Below are 20,826 nucleotides of genomic sequence, written 5' to 3'. Positions count from 1 at the left end.
AGGAGATAAGGAAAGATTAAGCAAACCACACTGTCACTACCTAAATGTGAGAGGAAGAAATCGCAGCAGCAAGTGAAAGAGGAGACGCATTGCATTTCTTTTTTTAAGGGAGATCAACTCTCATCTTGCATGTCTTTGCTAGCTGAGCAACAGGCAGGCCCGCTCTCTCCTGTTGAATATGACAGTTATCACAGGCTTAGAGGCTTGAAGTGATTTAGCAAGCATTTATCCAAAATATGATCTAGTGATATGACAAATTATACTATACTGCATTCTCAGGTAAACAATTTTAACTGTGATTTAGACCCTTTTAAAGTAATAGTTCTTGGGAAATATGCTTATTCACTTTATTGCCGAGTGTTAGATGACAGGAATGATGCTACTCTTATAACTCTAATGTATAATACATTTGAAGCTACAGCTTAACTTACCAAAAAGAGTAGAAACAGGGGGACACAGCTAACCTGGCTCTGTCTCAAGGTAACAAAATCCACCTACCAGCACCGCTAAAGCTCACTAATTAACATTTTATATTTTCTTCTTTTACAGAAAGGTAACTTCCTGGAGTCTCTACTCTTCAAAGAAATTGAGATATAACTCGTTGATTAATGTGCTTTAGAGATGCTGATAGGAAGATTTAGTTACCTTTGGACATAGCGAGGCTGGCTGTTTCCCTTGTTTCCACTTTCTGTGGTAACCTAAGCTAACCAGCTGCTGGCTACAGCTACATACTGTATTTATCGATCTTCTTATCCACCTCTCAGCCAGACAAAGGATAAGTACATTTCCCAAAATGCCCAACTATTTGTTTAATATCATTTAATAACATTTATTTGGGTGTTCCTCAGGGTTGCATCTAAGGGTCCCTGATGTTCTTCCTGCATTACCCCCTTTTCTTTTTTTCAAAATTGTTTTGATTGCAAAGAAATGCAGTTGTTTTCTTTTCCCTTTACATGCCTCAAGAGTGTCTTTATGTGTCACTGGTTTTGATTAGGTGCTCTCAGCGTCATTCAGATGATGTGTAGAAAGACTGCATATGGAACAAAAAACCTATAGTCAGGAAAACATTCATTTTAAATCCATATGTAACTCATCTGGCTTTGTTATGAATGCATAGACTAAAGCAAACCACAGAATGTCATTATCTCAGCAATCACTTATCCTTTCGTATAAGGCACACCTCAATTTACCATGAAGGGAGGGAAATTATGTTTTGATTGCGCTTCTAGAGATGCTTTGTAAACTGTATATGTGCAGTAGAGGAAGGCATCTATGCACTATCCACACAAATGCCCATGTGCACACACATACACACAGTGTTAAAGTGATCCACAAAATGGTTTGATTTATTGTACATTCTTTCAAGTGAGAGGTCTAATGCAGCATAGTTACTAAATAAACATTTGTTTTAGAGGCCCCCTTTTCCTCCGGGACATCTCTTCTATTCCTAATTTCCCTCTACTTCTCTCTTGAACCAAACTCATTTTCTTTCTTTCTCACTCTGTTTCTCTATCTGTCTTTCCCTCTTTGAATCTCGCACTCACCCCCACACACACATCTCCCTTGTGCCCAGTGAGTAAACGTGGAACCGTGTGAGCCTTCAGAAGGACTTTGAAATGAGACATGGCTGGGACATCAGAGGACTCTGCCACTCTCAATGAGCCTGCTTGATTTATAAGAGAGTAGGGAGTGGAGGGGGGGGGGGGGGGGGGGGGGGGTTGTTTCCAAAGGCACACAAGGCCACGAGGTCCTCCATTAGTACCCTGACCCCAGTTTCATGGGACCAACCACTGCATTGGAGGAGAGGGAGGGGAGGAATGGAGGGATGGACGGATGGTGGACATGGGGGGCTTGTGTGTGAGAGGGTCTTTTCTTTTTTACCTTAGAAAGTCTGTAATTTACATTTTCACCACAGACAAGGCAGTAGAAATGAGACACCCTACCTCGATCATTTGTCAGTGGCCTGCGGTGTCCTGACTTAAACGTCTGCTGGTTGTACCTGATCCCTCACTCAGTCCTACAACTGCTTCCTATTTTACGATTCTCCTCACAGTTTTACAGTCCGCAATCTAATTAGCTGTGTCTTAATCATGTGTTAAAGCGCAGCGCCTTCCTGGTGTTTACTGTCTGTTTTCCATGCTGTAAAAATGTGTGAGGTGGCTCGTAAAACTTGCCCACAGAGGATTGAGTGCTCATTGCTCTTTTGTGGATAAAATCACAGCATCACTGACAAATAATGGGTTATATCATCTGTAATGTGCCACTGCAGGAAAACTGCAGCACTGATGTACTTTGGCTTAAATTACCTGCATCTTTTAAACTATTTAGACACTTAAAAGTAAAGCTGTTCATTCTGTGAGAATCAATTCCAATCATTTTATTTCAATTCTGTTATATTTTATGTTTGCCCTAATCCATGACATTTTAAAGACATTTAATATTAAAAAATATCCTGTCTAGCTAAAATTGTGGCACACATGGCTTATTTAATTTCCTTTGCTCTCCAGCTTTGGGAAAGATCATGTCATGCTGCTTTTATAGTGCATGTGAGGCCCACCATGCCTATGTGAATTTATGTTTGCTCATCACGTCAGCCACTCTGTGTCTGGCCTTGGCTCAAGTCGGTGTTTGCAGACTGAATCCATAACATGGCTTTGTTCCTGTTGAGATCGGTTCCTGTTGTTTATGAACACTTTGTGACAGGCCCGCCGGCTTTAAACCAACTCGGTAATGGCATTATGCTAACATTTTTAAAAGACATATGTTTTCAGTGTGCATTACATTACGTTTTTCCCCCATCGTATTTGGCGAGTTAGTGTGGCCCCTGGACCTGTTCATCAGAAAACCAGCCTGGTCGGAGGAGCCCTACCCAGCAAGGCCTGCCTCTTGATATAAGCATACTGGAATTTATTGTTTTTAGTAAACATGCCTTATACATAATCTGTCTCTGCAAGACACACTGCCAGTTGCCATAGGAACATAGTAGGGTTTTCATAACACCTCAGGGGCTCCCTGAAGCGTAATGGGTCTTAATCAGCCCTGTCAGACAGTGAATTGCAGGTCCAGTATTTCTTGGGATTTAAGTAAAAGACAAAACGTTCATCCATATCTTATTAGCTCAGCAGGCATGGTGGGTAATGAGAAACAGTCAGTATGAGGTGATTAACAGTGAGTGCAGAAAAGTAGCTAAGGGAGCTTTATGAAGGATAGACCAATTTCTTGTTTTCCATGTCTGCAAGGGTCCACTTTGGTTCATGTCATGTAAATTTCATCATCTGTCCAAGTCCGTGAGTACCCACAATACGGGCCTGCTGACAGTGTGTGCTTTTGACAAGGAAACTGGACGCTTGTTTCATGCACTGTTTGCATGTACTGTTTATTCCCCATCCTCGGCCCTAGTCTTGTTAAGCAGAACATGTCCATGTATGCATACCCCTGAAGTACGTCCATTTCCATCCAAGGGCAAACGGAAACCATGAACTGGCTTGAAGAGACAAGAGGAAGAAGGTGTAAAATGCTGTCTGACTGCGCATCCTCTCTTGTTACCGGATGACTTTTCCACCAGACACCCACTCTCATGCACGCTGCTGTCTCTGACAAGAAAATATAAAGGGCTGGTGATGGAGAGTTGGGGATTATTGCATGCAGCTGCCGGCTGTCACAGTAAGACACTTAGTCCCTCTCCACTCACCCTTTATCTTAACCCCCTCATATACTATATTCCCAAGTTCCTCTTTTTTGCCTTTCCTCACCTGTAAGTCTCCTCTGTAAATCATGTCATCCTTTTTTGTTGGTCTAAAGAGGACAATGTTCTTCAAATGATGTGACCTTCCCTCCTATGTGGGACAATTTTTGTGACTTTCTCAAACCATCAATCTGACAAGGTGTGCAAAAGTTAGCAAGTAGGCAGGGTTTGAACTCTGCCTTCTAGCTCTTTTTTTCATTCTTCACACAACCACCTCATTTTCTATGTATAGATAAATGCAACACATTGAGAGCCACTGTCCTAAAGCATTGTCTTTTTGTCCCACCTTTGAGTGTGGCCATACTGAACAGGCATCAGCTCTTTTCCCTTCAGACATGTTCAGTTGACATATCTGACACGTACACACTGCTATTTTCAGGCATACAATGGGCCACAACACATAATGACTCATTGGACCAATCTCCTCATCTATTTGGACCATTTTTAATGCAACCAGTATTTTAGCTTTTATCACTTACCCACTGATGAAGAAATAATTGGATTCCGATTTTCACGGAAGGTCTGATAACAGCCAGTAATGCTCTTTGACATCCAGGCTGATATCCTCACTAGCAATTGATACGGCCCACTGCAGTATCTTTACTAAGTTTATTATCTATGCAAATGGGGGAAGTGATTAAGACCTTGGATCCTACCCCTGGTGCAGCTGCCCATGCTTCCATGCTGCGGTTAGAAAAGGTCTTTTCCACTGGTTGTGTTACAGCCAGGTAACAACCATAGCCCTCACATTTGCATCCCCACCCAACCACTGCCCACTTCAACTAAGCTATGGAATTCATCATCAACAGTGGGAGTTTGTCATTTTGAATTCAGGACAATGACAACTGGCATGCAAAGAGCGGTTTAAAGGATCACGTGGTCGATCTGTGACACATAGAAAAGTGGAGAGGAAAACCGCGATCAGGAGGCAGAGAGGAGCAGAAAAGGGAGAAATGGGACTCCCCTTGGGACCGATCACTATCTCTCCACTGATAAGAGAGCGAGTGCCTGAAGACTGGCTTTTCTTCCCACAGCTTTTCAAACCTCCCCCAGGGCAATTTGAGTCCAATTGTTCAGGATTATAGAAGCTTCTCCCTCTGGCATAGAAAGATAGATCTCTGCAGCTGAAGATGAGGTGATGTAACACTCATGGGGGAAAACCTGGTGGAAACAGACATAACAGTCAGAAGGGTGTTTCTTTACTATTAGCCCAGGAAGTGAATCTTCAGTGTGACATTTGATGATTTCTTGGACTTCTGCATATTTGTGAAGCTTCTCCAATCCTTTGGATGACACAGTGATGTTCATGAAGCAATATTATTTTCTGTTGTCCACTCAGACAGTCTCATCACTCAGGTTGCCTCTGTGTAAGGTGGGGGGTGTTTGCTCATGAAAATAAAAAGGCCCTTCTTTTTGGGAAACATTTCAGCTTAGTCAGTGGTCATGTTGATGAGTCACAGGCCTTGGGGCTGTTTTTCTCCTTTTACTCAATATCTTCACAGACAGTGGTCCCATCCCTACTGCATTCTTCATGCTCTGTATCTCATCTCATGCTGTATTTAGTCACTGATTCATCAGCAACCTTGGGATAAATTAGAAACTTTGAGAATACACGCAACATAGGTTCCCTTGCATAACTTCCTGTGGGTGGCAGGTTCCTTTCTTAATGGAAATGTGTCATTGTCTCCGTTCTTGATGAAAAGGGAAAGTCTCACACTTTCTCCTCTTGGTCTAAGAATGTGTCATCTTGCAAGTGTTGAGTCACTGTTGAGCTACTTTAACCTCTGGACCTATATATATATACATATGTATGTATATATATATGTATATATATATATATATATATATATATATATATATATATATATATATATTCAATTCAATTCAATTTTATTTGTATAGCGCCAAATCATAATATACATTATCTCAAGGCACTTTACAGGGTAAGGTCAAGACCTTACTTTGTTACAGAATAAACCCAACAGTTCCCACAAAGAGCAAGCGCTTGGCGATTATATATAAAATTTCATTGTGTTTTGAAGCATTTATCAGCTGTTTATACACTAAATGTACAGTACACTGTACACATAATGCTTACAGCTACATTAAAGTGTGGAATAGAGTGTTTTTAAACCAGTTCATCATTGCTTAAATACTAGTTATAAATGCTAGATTGTGTTACCAGTTAAATTTGATCCATGTTCTATATCTGTTACACCATAACTATGATGTGATGTTGTCACATCAACAGTAATGGTGGTTGATGATTAGGTTACTCTTTCTTGACAAAGTTTGATTGTGGAATACTAGCACAGTGTTATCATAGAGGCTGCCTTCAGCTATATCTGCTTTTCCTCCGAGATGCTTTGCTGACAAGGCAGGACTATGGTATGCTGAGGTGCTTCTGCCCCTCGCCCTCTACTCATATGTTTTGAATTACGCCCTAGGAGGTGCCATGCTCAGCGGCTCGGAGATGGGAGGGGATAAAGCAGGCCTCTCCGACCCAAATGACGCATGACATGGCGCTGCGCCCCGGGCCCTTATTTATGGCTTCCCATGTCAGCGAAGGCTTGCTCCCCTGGGGAGCCCCACAGCCGTTACCCACTAACTTAGCTCAAGCCAGCCTTCAGCGCACATCACAGGCCTGGGAGACACACAAAAAAATACACACACTATCCTCATGCACACATGACTGAGAAGTATGCAGAAATCAAATATATTTCCTCACAGAGAAGTTTATTTAGCTGTACAGTATTCAGTTATTACACTGTTACACAAGCAGTGAAGCGGCGGATGTGAAAAGCTACTTCTGAAGAATTAACGTCATGTCAGGCTACAGCTAGGCCACTGCCAGCACACACTGCCTCTTTTATCAATGCCTCTGATGTGGAAGAGGATGTGAAATCTTGAGAGAGAGTGAAGAAGAGATTCGGTGAGAGGATCTGAATACATTTTCTCTGTAGTCACTCAAGAATCCATGTACATATCACACCGCATTAACAAAGAGGCATACACTGCCAGCACTCATGCACACACAGGTGTTCTCCACGAGCTATTCGGGAATGTTTCGGTGATCCCTGTCCAGGATTTTGATGTGGCTAGAAGGGGGAAAAAAAGAATGCAGAGGAAACGAAAGCCGAGGGATGAGAGGCAGCTCGAGAGTAGATGACAGAAGGAAAAAAGGAGGAGAAAATCTGAAATAGATAATGTTTAAAAGAATTTAATGAGGAAGATGTGACGTGATGGCTCGGTAGTGACAACAGGGTTAACACAGGACAAAAAGATGGCTGGGGTTTTCTCTTCCCTGGTATCTCATATTTCTGTGCGCTTTGGAGAGGGAGCGCAAAAAGAGGGAGCACTGTCAAGGTTTTATGAGGCCTTTTGAAAACAGAACAAGCCCTCTCCAGAACAATATATCCAGCTTCAGAACTTCTCTGACAACAGGGCACTCATTTTTCCATCTTCCCAGGTCCTGCCTGTAAAACACCCTGTTTGAAATCCACTCTTTTCATTGTTTAGTCTAGTGGAAATCCCTTAGATCATCCTCCTGAGCAGCCGTCCTGCATTCCCTTCATGTTCCGTGTCCCCCGCCTTGCAGCAGCTCAGAACCAGCCACCCGACATTAATCGGACTCTTTCTAGCGTTGTTAAGACATGACAGTGAGCATGTTATGGCAGAGGAAGAGAATGAATTTCCATTACAATTGAGCAAACAAAAGTAAGCCGTGTGGTTTACGGTCTATCCTCCCCAGCATCGTCTCGAGTTCTGAAACTGGACGTGGTTGTGAAACGATTCTGTGGTTTGTGTAAATCAGTGGTGGAGTGGTACTTGATAGAGGTGGGGAGGTGTGTCTAACCAAATATTGTTCCTGTAAATGATGCAATGCTTCAGTCTCTAGCTCTTGAGAATAACTGACTTACTCCATAAAAACTATTAAATGCCTGCAGCAGCTAATGAAAGAAAGCATTGCTGTCTTCATGTTAATCCAACAGCAGTGCATATTACTTTTCAGGTAGAGTAGGCCTCCATGACACACCACTGAGTCTTTAAAAATGTATCACCATCTTTTTTTTTTGTGTTTCATTTTTGTATACATGCCAACATGAGTCCATTTTAGTGCACCTGCAGAGGTTTCAGGGATGGTATTGAGGCCTAGCAAAGATTATAAGAAGAACCTGAATGAGGAAGAAACCTAGCATTCCCCCTCTCCTTTCTCTTGCTCCCTTCAATGATGTTGACGTCCAAACACATGATTTAGATAATGAAACAGGATCAAAGCAAAGATGGGAGGCTGCTGCTGCTGATGCTCTTGGCCTGGACTTAAGATTAGAGAAGGGTTTGATCAGTCCAGCTGGACTGTACAGAGCCAGAGACAGTCCTGGGAACCTGGATCTGCTTGGCAAAGAGGGAAATACCTGTACTCTTGAGACTAGGTCATTGGGTTAAACCTTAAGCTGGTGTCTGTACTTTCATCTGGCCTCCAGCGCAGCAGAGGCAGGTTCTGATCTGATAAAGTCAAGAGAACAGGCAAACTAGGGTAATGTCTCTCTTTCTTCCACTAGTCGTAAGATTCAGAGAGGAGAGAAAGAGATGCAAGTATGTGGGATTGACTGATGTGCTGGTGGTCTTCACCTCATTAGGACCTCCCTGATGTCTTTGATGGCTTCTAAGGGCCAGAGGGTGAAGTGATGGAGATTGAAGGACTGAAGGTTCCTGTTCCCTCTTCTCTTTGTTACTTTTTCCCACGAAACATTTATTTTTCTACTTTTTTCTGCTGGTTCTCCAGCCTTACACTCAACTTCAGCCTTACAACTTTTTCCCCCCATGATCTTCTTTTTTCACCTTTTCGCCTTAGCCACCCATTCCCAAAAATATCTTCATTTCTTCCCTAGAACTGAGTAGCCCAGCAGTGAGAGCTGACACAGGGGTCTGATTTGTCAGGGTCAATGTGACCCAACGATCCATCAGATCCATCAGGCCGATGCCGTGGCCTCCTGGGGGACTGGACCTTTGTTTGGGTAAGCCGCTGATGGAAGCGAAGCCTCTGTTGGGGCAGCCATTAAGAGCGCAGCAGGCCCAGAAAAATGAGCCGCCCTTGTCGCCGCAGATCCTCCTCAGACGCCATTACATTCGACCACTGTTTGTCCAAGCCTTTGAACTAGGGACAACTAGATAGCTAGATGAATGAGCCCATGTGTGAAGTGGCTGTGGGGTGCTACAGGTTGGATCACAGTCTTGGATTGATGGTGAGTGCTGGATTGTTATCTAAAGTTGAGTTGAGGAAAGATGATAGGTGACGAGGGAGTGATGTAGGTGAATTGAGTATTTGTCCCATGGCAAATTCCCGTTTGGTGGGGGCATGTTGCCATAGGTACTGGTGGGAAGATGAGATACAATACAAGAACTCTAGGGGCGGCCCGGTAGTCGAGTGGTTAGGGCACGTACCATGTTGAGCGCAAGATGCTCTTAGCAGGGCAGTCACCGGTTCGACTCCCGACCGGTCCGACTCTTTCCTGCATGTCATTCCCCTCTCTCTACACCCTTTCCTGTCAGTCTCCACTTATCTGTAATAAAGGCATAAAAAACCCCAAAAATAAAGTATATAAAGTATGAAGTAGCATCGGATACAAAGACCTTACACAACAGTTGATAATACTGTGAGGCAAGATTTTATAATTCTGTAAAGTTATTACAGGGCAACAGTGCTTTTTATATAACAATTGCAAGTTACAAATGAAATTGTGCTGTTCTCATTTCAAGGTATTCTACCAAGAATGCATGCTTAGATACGTAGATGTTTGCACTGCCAGATGACAATGCATTGCATTTTGTGCTGAACAACCCTGTGTTTTGTTGTTGGAGCACCCTGTGTCAGCACCTTTGCTGTGCCAAGCCAATGCAGTGATCTTATTGAAGTAAATTAGGCTCTCAAATTTTCATTCTCTCATTTGTAACATTATGAATGCTTTCCAGGAGTGACTGTCTGAAAGTATGCGGCATTATCCTCATATTTAAGCGTGTGCCCTGTCACTCCGCCTTTGAGTGTGGTACAACAAACTTGTTCTTTCCTTGTGTAACCTGGTCTTTGGAGATAAAACTCTGAAGTGGCTATTAACTATTTTTTTCTGTTTGAAACTTCAGTTTTCTTCCATTCTGTTCCTCTCCCATGTTGTTACTGGATGACTGGCAGCATCCTCTCTGCACATTGTCTAACCCAGCTCTTACTCTCTCTTCGTTCCATGACAGAGATGGAACACCTCCACCTTGCGTGTCATGGCCTCAGACTAAACATACTCTTCTAGTGTTGATGCATCAGTGAAGCGGCTGCCTCTAACGATGACCAACTTATCTCATTAGAAAAATAATGATTTCACTGCCTGCCATTCCCACAGATAGGCCCAGTATTTGTCTTAGGCCCTGTGTCCTTCACTGAGCTGCTGGGCCTAGGGATTGGCTGCCTCGGCCCTTATGTCTGCCTGTCGTATATCAGCAGCACTGCCACCGTCAAGCCCCTGATTTATGGCTGTTTATCTCCAGTCACCCCCCCACCCACCCCCCATCCTCCAACAGATGGGCTCTGGCTATTTACTCAGGGAGAGAACAGTTCTGAACCAATTAAATAAATACAACAAACAAGAAGTAATCATGGGGAAGTTGGTAGTGATTACAATTTATTGTTCACCAGAGAAAGCAGGAGATTGATCTGTCCTTGTTGTTTATCAGGTGTGACACTGATCATGTGTCTTAGATTAATCTGGCTGTGTTTGGTTTCCTTCTTATCTTAATTACTTTTTCCGCTTCAGTATGTGTGGACAGTTCTGGTCATTGTGAAGTGACATGCATATGTTTAAAAAAAAAAAAAAAGAAAAAACACCCAACTGTTATATGAAGAATCCCCTGATATGATTTATGTTTATTAACGGTGCAATTGTGAAAACATTCCTTCAGCTGTCACCTTAAATCTCTGCAAGTATAAGCCCTAAATCTCACTGGCTGTCAGATCTTCACAGAGAAAAAAACACATTGCACCATAAATTGTCTGTTAGAGACAAAGAGGGGCTTCAGTTGATTTCTGATTCTCTGGAGAAAGGCCTTAAGTAATAACCTGACAGTATCAATTTTTCAAACAAGTCCTACTGTTATTGTTGCAGATTTTTTTAGTACCTGTAACCAGCACAGTTTTTTTTTTCTCATTTTGAAAGATATAAACCAGATTTTGACCCTTGCACCTGTCAGTCATGAATTATGACTCCTGGTTTATGTTTCTCATAATCTGAAGTTAAACTCTTTGAAAATGATTTTGGACGCAAGTACATAGACACTAGTTTGTAACATCCTACTGTGTACATTGCATTCCATAGAGACACATTGATGCGTTATGCAGTGGGATTTATATTTTCTCAGCATTAAACAGTGATACATGTTTCCTCTCAGTGCGTTATGAGCTTAAATACAAACCATTATTCACATGGAGACATCTATCGTCTGTGTGCCTGAGAGTATCAGAAAAATGTGTCCCAGTCCACGTAGCTGATATAACTAATAAGAATAAAGTAGAGAGAAACGTTGGTGGGCTTCATGATGAGGTTAACTCAGCAGTCGTCACATCTCACTCATCTACTGAGAAGAACCAATTATGCCTTATCTCGACTCTGATTAACCAGTGATGGAGTGTAACGGAACTAGGCTAGTTTTGACCACTGTAGCACCAGATGTGTGTGGAAGAATAAAGTGGAGCTGTTGGATTTTTTCTTTTCAGTGCATCTCATGGTAATATCCATTTATTATTGCTATCTATACTTATTACTATGTAGATAAACTATGAAGTAAGTTCAAGAAATATTTTGTTGGAGGATTCAACATCTTCAGCATGAAACTAATGTTTCACCCTATGTGCCAGTTTATAAAAATTAGCAACCAAGTAAAGCTACTGCTACATCTGACACAACTGCAAATATGATGGGTTCATTATAACTCCAGCAATCTGCGATATGAAACATGCAAACAGGCCACTTTCATGCCCACGTGTTACAGTAGATAAAAAACCAATTACTGGACATTCATCCACAATTAATCATTAAAAAAAACAATTTTTATGGTAGAATACTATAGTACACCAGTCGAAACTGCTGGACCTGTTTGGTTTTAGGACATTATTTATTTATTTTTTTTGTATATGACATGGAATGATTTCATGAGGAATTGTCTACCATTTGTTAATGGTGACACCCACGTTAACAAATCAGATTGATAGTGCTTTTAATGGGTAATTAAATCTTGTTAGACAGCATGATAACACAGGTTGAGATCTTCCTGCTCAGATACTCCCTCACGCTGATACTGCATGTGTAGTTTTAGATGCAGACCAGTAGTGTCTACAATATCTGAACAGTGGTCTCTCACGCCGGTTGGTATGAAAGGAAGAGGTCTGCACTGGTGTCAGCACTGGTGGGAGATATATTCCCCAGCTCCCCCCTCTGCTCCAAGTCAGTCCACACTGAGAGAGAGAGAAACAGAAATAAAGGAAGAGAGGGTAAACACATCTGGAGCCTCTCGTTAGGATGGAGGAAGGGTCCTTGTCAGGAATCAGACCTACAACCTGGTTAATATCAGAGTGAACAGCTCATCTTGGCACACTTAAAATGCTCATTTCTCTAAGCGGTCCACAAGTGGTTTGTGGTTGTGACATTAATTGTGTGGATCAGCACTTTACTCTGAACATGCAGTCCATAGGTGTCATAACACAAATCCCAATAGACTTTTTACCAAAACAAATCTCCACTCATTTATTAATCTTCCCATCCCACCTTATGAAGCTTTTGTGTCAGTCTACGCTGCACCTCCTGACTCCCACACTTGTTGCATTTATTATGATAGTAGACCGGACCCTCCTCACATCACCAGAAGCCCCTCTAGCTGGTACACACAGGCGGGTGATGAGCAGGAAGGAAATTACATCATGGCATTTTTTTGACCCAAGCTTGGCAAGAAGAACCAGTATAGTATCTCAGTTGCATAGTGTGAATTCATGGAAATATAGATAGGGGGTATAGTTTTTTTGGTTGTTTTTTTTTTTTTAATGACATTGCTGCAGATGGGTGGTAGAAATTATGAGCTATATGTGGTGGAGACGGCGAATTTAAAGCTCTTGAAAGTCTGAGGCTGAGAAGTGTCACTTTGCGCTCAAAGCTTCTCTTCTCAACCTCAAGTTGAGCATAATTAAGTCATCACACATTTAACAGTAAAAATGATACCCACACTTGTATATTTTCAGTGGCAGTTAGTTAGTTTGGGTTTCTCACTACACAAATTACATTATAATGTGTGTGGTGTTTCTAAACCTTCGTGTTTTATAGGTATTTCAGACGGGCTGCTGTTGGTTTAGCTGTGGTCACAGAGAACACAGATGTCACTCAGACTGACTTAGGAAAATGCAGAGCAGCCAAAACATAAAGTGGAAATGTTAACCCAATAACGCTAGATAAACAGTCAGAGGAGAGGAGCCAAAGACAACAGAGAGTGAAGGGAAAGTGTCCTGCTGGCATCAGGTTTCCCAGAGTAAGTGTTATTTGAAAAGCAGCTGAAGGGTGACACTCACTCTCCTCCCACCCAGTCTCCCTCTCTGCCTCACTCCCTCCTCCCCCTCTCACTCGACCATCTGTTGTTCTCTCTCTTCTCAGGCTGCTCTAAGTGCCTTGAAACAGCTGTCGGAGCAGGGACTGGACCCGGTGGATGGCCCCATCAAGGTACGGTAGGACACGGATCACGCCAAACTGGCAGACAGCCGCTCCACGCTCACTCAGAGTTGGATGTTTTACCAATCAGCCAATCAGGGTGAATGAGAGGATCCAGATGTGTGTGTCTGTGTGTGTGCGTGTGTTTGTGCGTGTGCCAATCTGGCTTATTGCAAATCCCAACGCTCCAGGCTGGCCCATCATCAGCTCCCTCCCCACCCACACACACGTCCAACATTTCCGCTCGACATTTTCTTCCATAGGAAAGCAACAGTAGGCGTATATATTTACATGCACCACACTCCTGCGTGATACTTTGCATGATGACTATCACCACCAAGGCTCAGTCATGGCAGAAGAGAGGGCTTTCTCCACGTACTTCCCCTTCCTACCCCTTGTTCCGTATGTCCCGTGGAAGGGAGGAAAGGAAGGAAGGAGGAAGGACAACAGTGGAGAATCGGGTAGGAAAGTAGGAACAGTGTGGGTATGTTGGGAGAAAATCACTGTCAAGCATTTCTGGAGTATTTTCATAGTAGGTGTGCCCTGGGAAATTTTTTTTAAGGCAGGGCTGTTTTCTTGCCGCCCCGGGTCTCCTTCAGAGTGAAAGAGGAAAGGAACAAAGAGAGGAAAGACAACCGCAGAGTTGTAACAGCTTCATTTATGTCACCATCAGGGAATGGGGCAGCAATTACACTCGCATTAATTCACCCATACTTTTCTGCAAACACATTATTGGTCAGTGAGCCTCAGATATTGCAGTGATCAATGTGAAAATACACTTTTTTCTCCCAATTCTGCTTTATTTTGGCTGCACCCACACACATGAATCTCTGTCTTTACAGTCCTTTCTGATAACACAGCACAGGTTCTACAGCTGATCAGTCAGTGTGAAACAGAGTGAGGTCAAGGACTTGTTAAGTGTCTGGAGTCACAGTCGCATCACTTTCGTTTTCTCTTACGAGAATCATCTATCTTGTTTTGAAAGAACTGGAACAAATTACCCGGAGCAGGACTGATTATTCGGAACATCGGACAAAATCCGCCCTAACACAGTTTCATTTGTCTTTTCAGACCAGTGAACCATGTGGGAGGGAGGACGGACATTAAACAGACTAACTCAGGCACCACCACTCAGGTCTGCAAGGATTCAAAGGCTGTCGTCTAGGAGCTGACAACCCCAAACCCCCTCCTTTGGCATACACAAACCTTACAAACCCAACCCACCCTTCACCCTGATCTCCCATAACCTACAGCAACAACCTACACAGTGTCCCCACTACCCACAATTCCCCCACTCTCTCTACCCCTCCTCCCCACCCACCCCTACCCCACGATTGCCACTGTATCCTGCAAAAACCTGTCAACATGCAATAGGGTGGATGTGCACCGAGAAATGACCGACTAAAACAACCATTACCTGAGTCTATGTGAAGACAACGCTATCTTAACACGTTTATTGATGATTTCAGTCAAAATTTAGAGACAAAAAAATAAATAAACGAAATACAAACTAATGAGATAAATGCATGGTACTGTATGAAATCAAGGGAAATCCAAAGTGATAGACAATTTTCCCTTTGGATAAATGTCTGTTGGTATGGTTAAAACAAATATGTACATCATGCCATTGAAATACAAAAGAAACATTTTAGGGCGAGAAACCAACTTGCGTACAGTAGCTTATTTTTTCGGGGGTATTCTGTTTCCGTTTATTTTATTTTTTTTTCTTTTGTTATTTTATTAATCTAACAATGCTTGAGTACTGTATTTAAAATTAACCAATGCCAGTGCTGTGAAAGTTGTAGTTGTTGTCTTCATATATAGTCACCCAGCTTACCTTGTATGCTGACATAAAAAAAAAAGAGTTCATCTATCTATATGGATGTGTATGACTTGCAAGAGTATCATATTCCGAAAAATAACAAAGAAAAGTTTTTTTCATGTGGACAAAAAGGACAAAACTGGTGTTAGCAGTAATCAGTAGAAGTGCTGACCACCCAGGAGTGAAGGTTGGACCGACCTTTAGTTCCTGATGGGTCTACCTATCCCTTTTTAACATGACCCCACACTGGCATAGCATCACTGGAGCATCACCCGACCAACAGCGGAGACAAAGGGGCCACCACAGTTGTACTTTTTAACTAGAAAAAGAGGCCAGTTGTATCGACAGTGGCTAGTTTTTCATGCACATTCTCGATTGCCAGTAAGCTTTTAACGTAGAGTCCAAACTCCAGAGAGTTTTGTACGGACTGCATGTCCTCCAGTGGATGAAAAGTCCTCTCCATTCCAGTGATTTTGTGTCAGTGGATCATCCCCCCCCCCCCCCCCCCTCCCCCCCACAGTTTTGTCGATCACATCTACACCCATTGTGTGTGTTGTATTGACCTGCCAAGGCATCAACTGGGTGCTTTTAATGCCTGCATTCTGGAGGGCATCTTTTGAGCGGAGAGAGCCTGCGTGTGATCTGCAGGCTCCCTCCCCTAAAGGCCACTCTGAATCACTTTGTTCACTGACACTGAGGATGTGTCTTCTTCTTCGCTGTGAGTGCAATGTGTAATAAGGCTGTTTCTGTTACTGAAATGCAGTAAAAACACCTCAGTTCATGTGGAAAAAAAAATCTGTTTTTTTGTCTCTTTCTTTCTCCTGCAAGCAGATGTAAACAAACCTCACTCTGAATAATTAACACCGTTTTATCTCGTCATACTTAAATCTACTTTTTTACACATACTCTAAAGGCATACGCTGGAATGTAAATTGGATTTAAGTAAGTGAAAATGGGAAACACTGTGATGACAGTAGCTGTAGCAGGAGAACAAACACTGATGGGGTGTGCACACCACCATCGGTGCGTCACAAAATACTCTTAACTCAAGGTCCATGTGGTGGCTTTTTCCAGTGCTTTCAACCACATCGAACAGTCTGCATCAGTGGATAAAATTTTCTCAGTTGTCATGGAGTTGACTCAGTTGTCATCACATGACCTTAGTATGGTGATGTGTTTGAAAGCTCTTGGAATTTTCCGCACATGACAGAAACTTTTGAATGAAGTTCTCAAATAATTCTTAATTACATACATCACAAAACACAAATCAGTGTATATTGTGTGCATTTATGGTTACTTTCATCTTTAAAGCATATCCCGCTGTCTGTAATAATAATATATAATAATATTCAATGAGCAATTACAAATAAGAATGGGTGGTTGTGCACCAAGAAAAACAAACAGAAGTGCACTAAAATTGTAAGTGTGTTATTATTCCAACTCTTGTCGTAACACACACATTATCATCTGCTGCTTTATCTAAAGCTGTAGCATATGCTATATGCTTTCTAATTATCTGATGACAACAGTAGCTCACCATGGTTTATCATCTCTCAGTAGTACACAAGTTATACACCTGAGGATATTCTATAGTTTTTTTTATACTGCCATGAAATCCTGTGAAAAAGCCCAAAACCAATAATGCCTTTAACAATACTTTTCCTTCATGTCTGTGCCTCTCAGCTCCAGGCCCACTGATTCCTACTGAAAACAAACATCTTTTATACAGTAGTTAAATTTTTAAAACTGGCTCAGTAACTTCCTCAGACAGCTGGGCACTGTAGTTTTTAGTATATGCTGATCAAACAGGAGGAAATCCTGAATTTGTTGAGGACTATTTTCAGCTGCGGATTAACACCGGCTTGTGTCTATTAACGACGGCAGGAGAGGGTATGTGATTTGACGTTAAATAAATGGCAGATAATCCAGTGCAACAGTGTGACTTATTGTGTTCATTTAATCATTTCTGACTGCGGCACAGTTTTGACTATACAGGCAAATGTTTTTTTAGGTTTTTATTGACAGTAAAAATATATACAGTTACATGCAGTATATTTAAAATAGAGTTATCATTTAAAAATCCCCCTGCAACATTTTCAGGACCGCCTGCTAGTTCACCAAGATCTTCACAGTTTAATATGTAGCTAAGCAGGCAAAAATACCAGTCATTGTTTCATGTTGTCCCTCCCTTGTGCTTGTGCTTGAAGATCTAGCCTCATGAATGAATAGCTACAACCTCTCTAATGCCACGCTCTGTTAATTTATACTGGAGACAAACCCTATGCTGTAATGGTTGTCGTCGCGTAGTAAAAGAAAAAGGCTGCTTGTGTTTTCCAAATAGCAATACTTAATCTTTAACTTTTCAGCAGGGCTGATAGCACAGGGATAGATTGTGTGCTTCTTATCTATGACATTCTTCTGTTGCATCATTCCATCATCAAGTAACTCCACCACCTGTGCCGTCCTCCAGCACGCCGACCGCCTCTGCATCAAGAATCCCACTCTGCTCTCCCCCATTAGCGAGATGAATGAATGAACGGGACAGCAGCGTTCTAATACAACGTCACTGACTAATGGACTCAGCTGGCAGCTACATCTGCTAGCCATTGAGGAGCGCCAAGGCTGTTCACACACATTAGCAGCAGATCCCTATTCCAGAAGCTTGTGCAGGTTGTGGCAGACCAGCTTGAGGCCATGTTCGACCCAAGATGAATTGCTTTGCTCTGACCAGCCAATATCGGGAGTGGACCTTATTGCCCAAAATAGAACAAAATCAATGGGGCTGTGGAGATCGTCCGTGCCATGCAAAAGCAAATGCCAGAGTCATTGATTTTTCCGTCTGAATTATGTCCCATCAACCCCCTTGAAGTCCTCTAAATTAGAGCTGTATTAACAGGAGGATAAAAGAGTGAGACGAATCCTATAGCTGTTGATCAATGTCCAAGCAACGACTGAAGCCAAAATCCTAATAGTTTTCGTTTTTTGGATAAGTAAAAAGGATTCTTGTGTGTACTTCACCAGAGCACAAAGAAGTCTGTTTAATAGCCCCTTTTTGAGCTACATGGAGTCCTAACAGTAGCTGGAAGTGGCTGCACTTGCTGATTGCTTCTGTGCACAGAGGGATCGAAGCTGTCAGTACAACTCTCCCTCATATTAGAACTAATCTGCTACTGAGCAACTTTATCCAGCCCTGATTAGTCACGGCAGAGGAGCGCTGCGTGCTGAGGGCTGAAGCTCTGACATCTCCGCGCTTCCCTTTAATGCACCGAGGAGGTTGGAGAGGAACTCGCAGTGAGCAATCGGAGTGTCTGGAAGATGGGTGTATTCTCTGTCACTAAGTGATTAGTTTATTCCGTGGAAGGATTTTGAAAGGTGTAAACGTGTTAAATCTGTGATTTATTTCAGTTCCAACATTCAATTGATGGACTACTTTATTTTTGCCATCTGTAAACCATAAACTTTAATGCTGTTAACTCTATTTTCTGTGTGGTCAGAGCTTCACCAGCTCTCACCAGCTTCTAATCTGTGCTGTTTTTGTATGAAGACATATACCTGAATTGGTATTTCAAATCTTAAAGCCATTATCACTGTGTTACCACTGAGCTGAGTTAATTTTCACAACTCATCTAGAATTGATCCTGCCTGGGGAGACAAGGCAGTGATGAGGAAAGGTCTGAGACAGGACTAAAATTTCAAGACACGGCTGTTTGTCTGACCCAGTTTCAGATACACAGAGTTCAAACCTTAAGGCCTGGGCTCATGATCTTGTTATTCCTGAGATTTTCCAAGAAAACCCAAACACCGAAAGCATTGTGTTTTTCTTTTTTTCACATTTAATTCCTTAATTATATTTTCAGCAAATACTATAATTCATTTAAAGGCAGCAGTTTACCTCAGCCATTTGGCATCTGAATAAAAACAGGAAGGCATTTATCGAGAAGAAATATGGATCTTTTCCTCCTTTTTAATTTTCTCTAAATCGAGTTTTACAAATTGTTACTTGACCCCCACTGTGCTGTCTGTGCAGAGTGTGACACTAAGGAGGCTATTTTCACATTCATCTGCTGAAGAGGGAAGTTTCCCTGAGCTCAGTTGTGCTTACAATCATGATTTTGGGACATTAAAACAACTTTGGAAGCCAGTCATGGTCCAGTATAAAAGTGTGAGGTGGAAACTTGATACCCCATCCACTGAGAATAGTTGTTTCCAGTTGTTAAACTTTTGAAATGAAAATGTTTTTTTAATAAGGGTGAAGGGGTTGATGTACTTTAGCCGATTACATTCTTTTTTCTTTTTAAACAAGGTACCAGTTTTTGTGAAAAATTAAAAATAAAACATATCAGACACAAATTCTAATTGCAAGCAATGTATTCCTAAAAATATTTTTAGAAAACTTCACCAGGATTTCATGCGCCTCTGTTGACTGTGAAAACCTACTGAAATGTGTCAAAACCACATGTTCATTAAGCTTAAAACAAGTGTGTTTTTCCAAGCTCGACAATAGCGACACATGACTTTTAAGTTTAGAACGTAAAGAGCATCTTAGGTCACTAAAATCCCCAAATCTTTTGACAAATAGAAAAGAGGTGACCTCAAGGGCAACATTCCTGCACAAAGCACACACAACTCAGCAGTTTTACCATGTGAGTCCAAATCTAGCTCATGACATCTTAATGTGATTCTCTGCTGACACCAATTATGAAATGTTGCTCTTTTTCTTGCTTGGGGAATTTAAAGTCAGGGTCAGCCGCCTAACAGCTCCAGAGGAAACTATGGGAATTTCATTGTTGTTGCTCCCAGGTGTCCCGACAATGTAGACAGTTGCACTGTTTTGATGCAGGTAAGTACCATTAATGGGTTATTTTGCTAACCATTAGCCCACCCAATCCAGTCATTATTCTCACTCTGTATGAAGCTGAATGATAACAGTAGTGGTAGTGATAAATAATAGTACTTGTGACCCAAACCTAACCTTTCTGTGACTCATAACTTGACTTTTTTTTAGTGGTTTTCAGTGTGACCTTCCTGAATTTTAATGACATTTTAAAAATCATGTCTGCTTGCGTGTACATACACTATGCTATTTACTCACAAAGGCAAATGGCTCTTGCCCTCTTTAGCCAACACCCATATCTAAAGGCTGCCTGACTCATGTGTGATACAATATGGGAAGACAGCGATACGATACTAGTTGTAAAGAGAAGAAAAGGGCTGGGTGGGTGTTATCGTAACAATGAGAACTGTGTCCAAGAAGTTCATCAGCATTGCAGAAGATCCTCTTTCCTGTCACTCACTGTGGTGATTCACAGAATTAGGAATAACAAACAAGAGGTGTTTCTGCTGAGGAACTGTTTCCTTTTAGCTCAGAATTTAAAAATTGCTGACTAATGGCGTTAACTTTAGATCACATCTGGAGTTATCAGCATTATAAGAAAGTGTAGGCGTGAAAACAGCAGCACTGAAGGTCAAGAGGAGAGTTTTCCTCTGCCATTCTCAAGACAGGTTAAGACTTCACAGATAATCAC

The 20,826-nt window shown here is 42.0% G+C and overlaps 1 protein-coding gene across 2 annotated transcripts in view; it reads left to right on the top strand.

The window, feature by feature from the left end:
* The window catches only part of stau2 (staufen double-stranded RNA binding protein 2), an 87,525-nt gene extending 71,429 nt beyond the window's left edge, over positions 1-16,096 (top strand). For both annotated transcript variants that reach the window (XM_071485324.1, XM_071485325.1), the window contains exons 14-15: positions 13,426-13,491; positions 14,551-16,096. In XM_071485324.1, coding sequence (XP_071341425.1) covers positions 13,426-13,491; positions 14,551-14,586 — 102 coding nt within the window. In that variant the 3' untranslated portion in view covers positions 14,587-16,096. The remainder of the gene's footprint in view (positions 1-13,425; positions 13,492-14,550) is intronic.
* The last annotated feature ends 4,730 nt before the right edge of the window (positions 16,097-20,826 follow it).

Source organism: Trachinotus anak, unplaced genomic scaffold, assembly GCF_046630095.1.
Source record: "Trachinotus anak isolate AG129_WGS33_773 ecotype Australia unplaced genomic scaffold, CSIRO_AGI_Tana_v1 ptg000009l, whole genome shotgun sequence".
NCBI classification, from domain to species: Eukaryota; Metazoa; Chordata; class Actinopteri; order Carangiformes; family Carangidae; genus Trachinotus; species Trachinotus anak.
The sequence above is the reverse complement of the archived record's forward strand: the minus strand, read 5'-3'. Positions and strand labels throughout refer to the sequence as shown.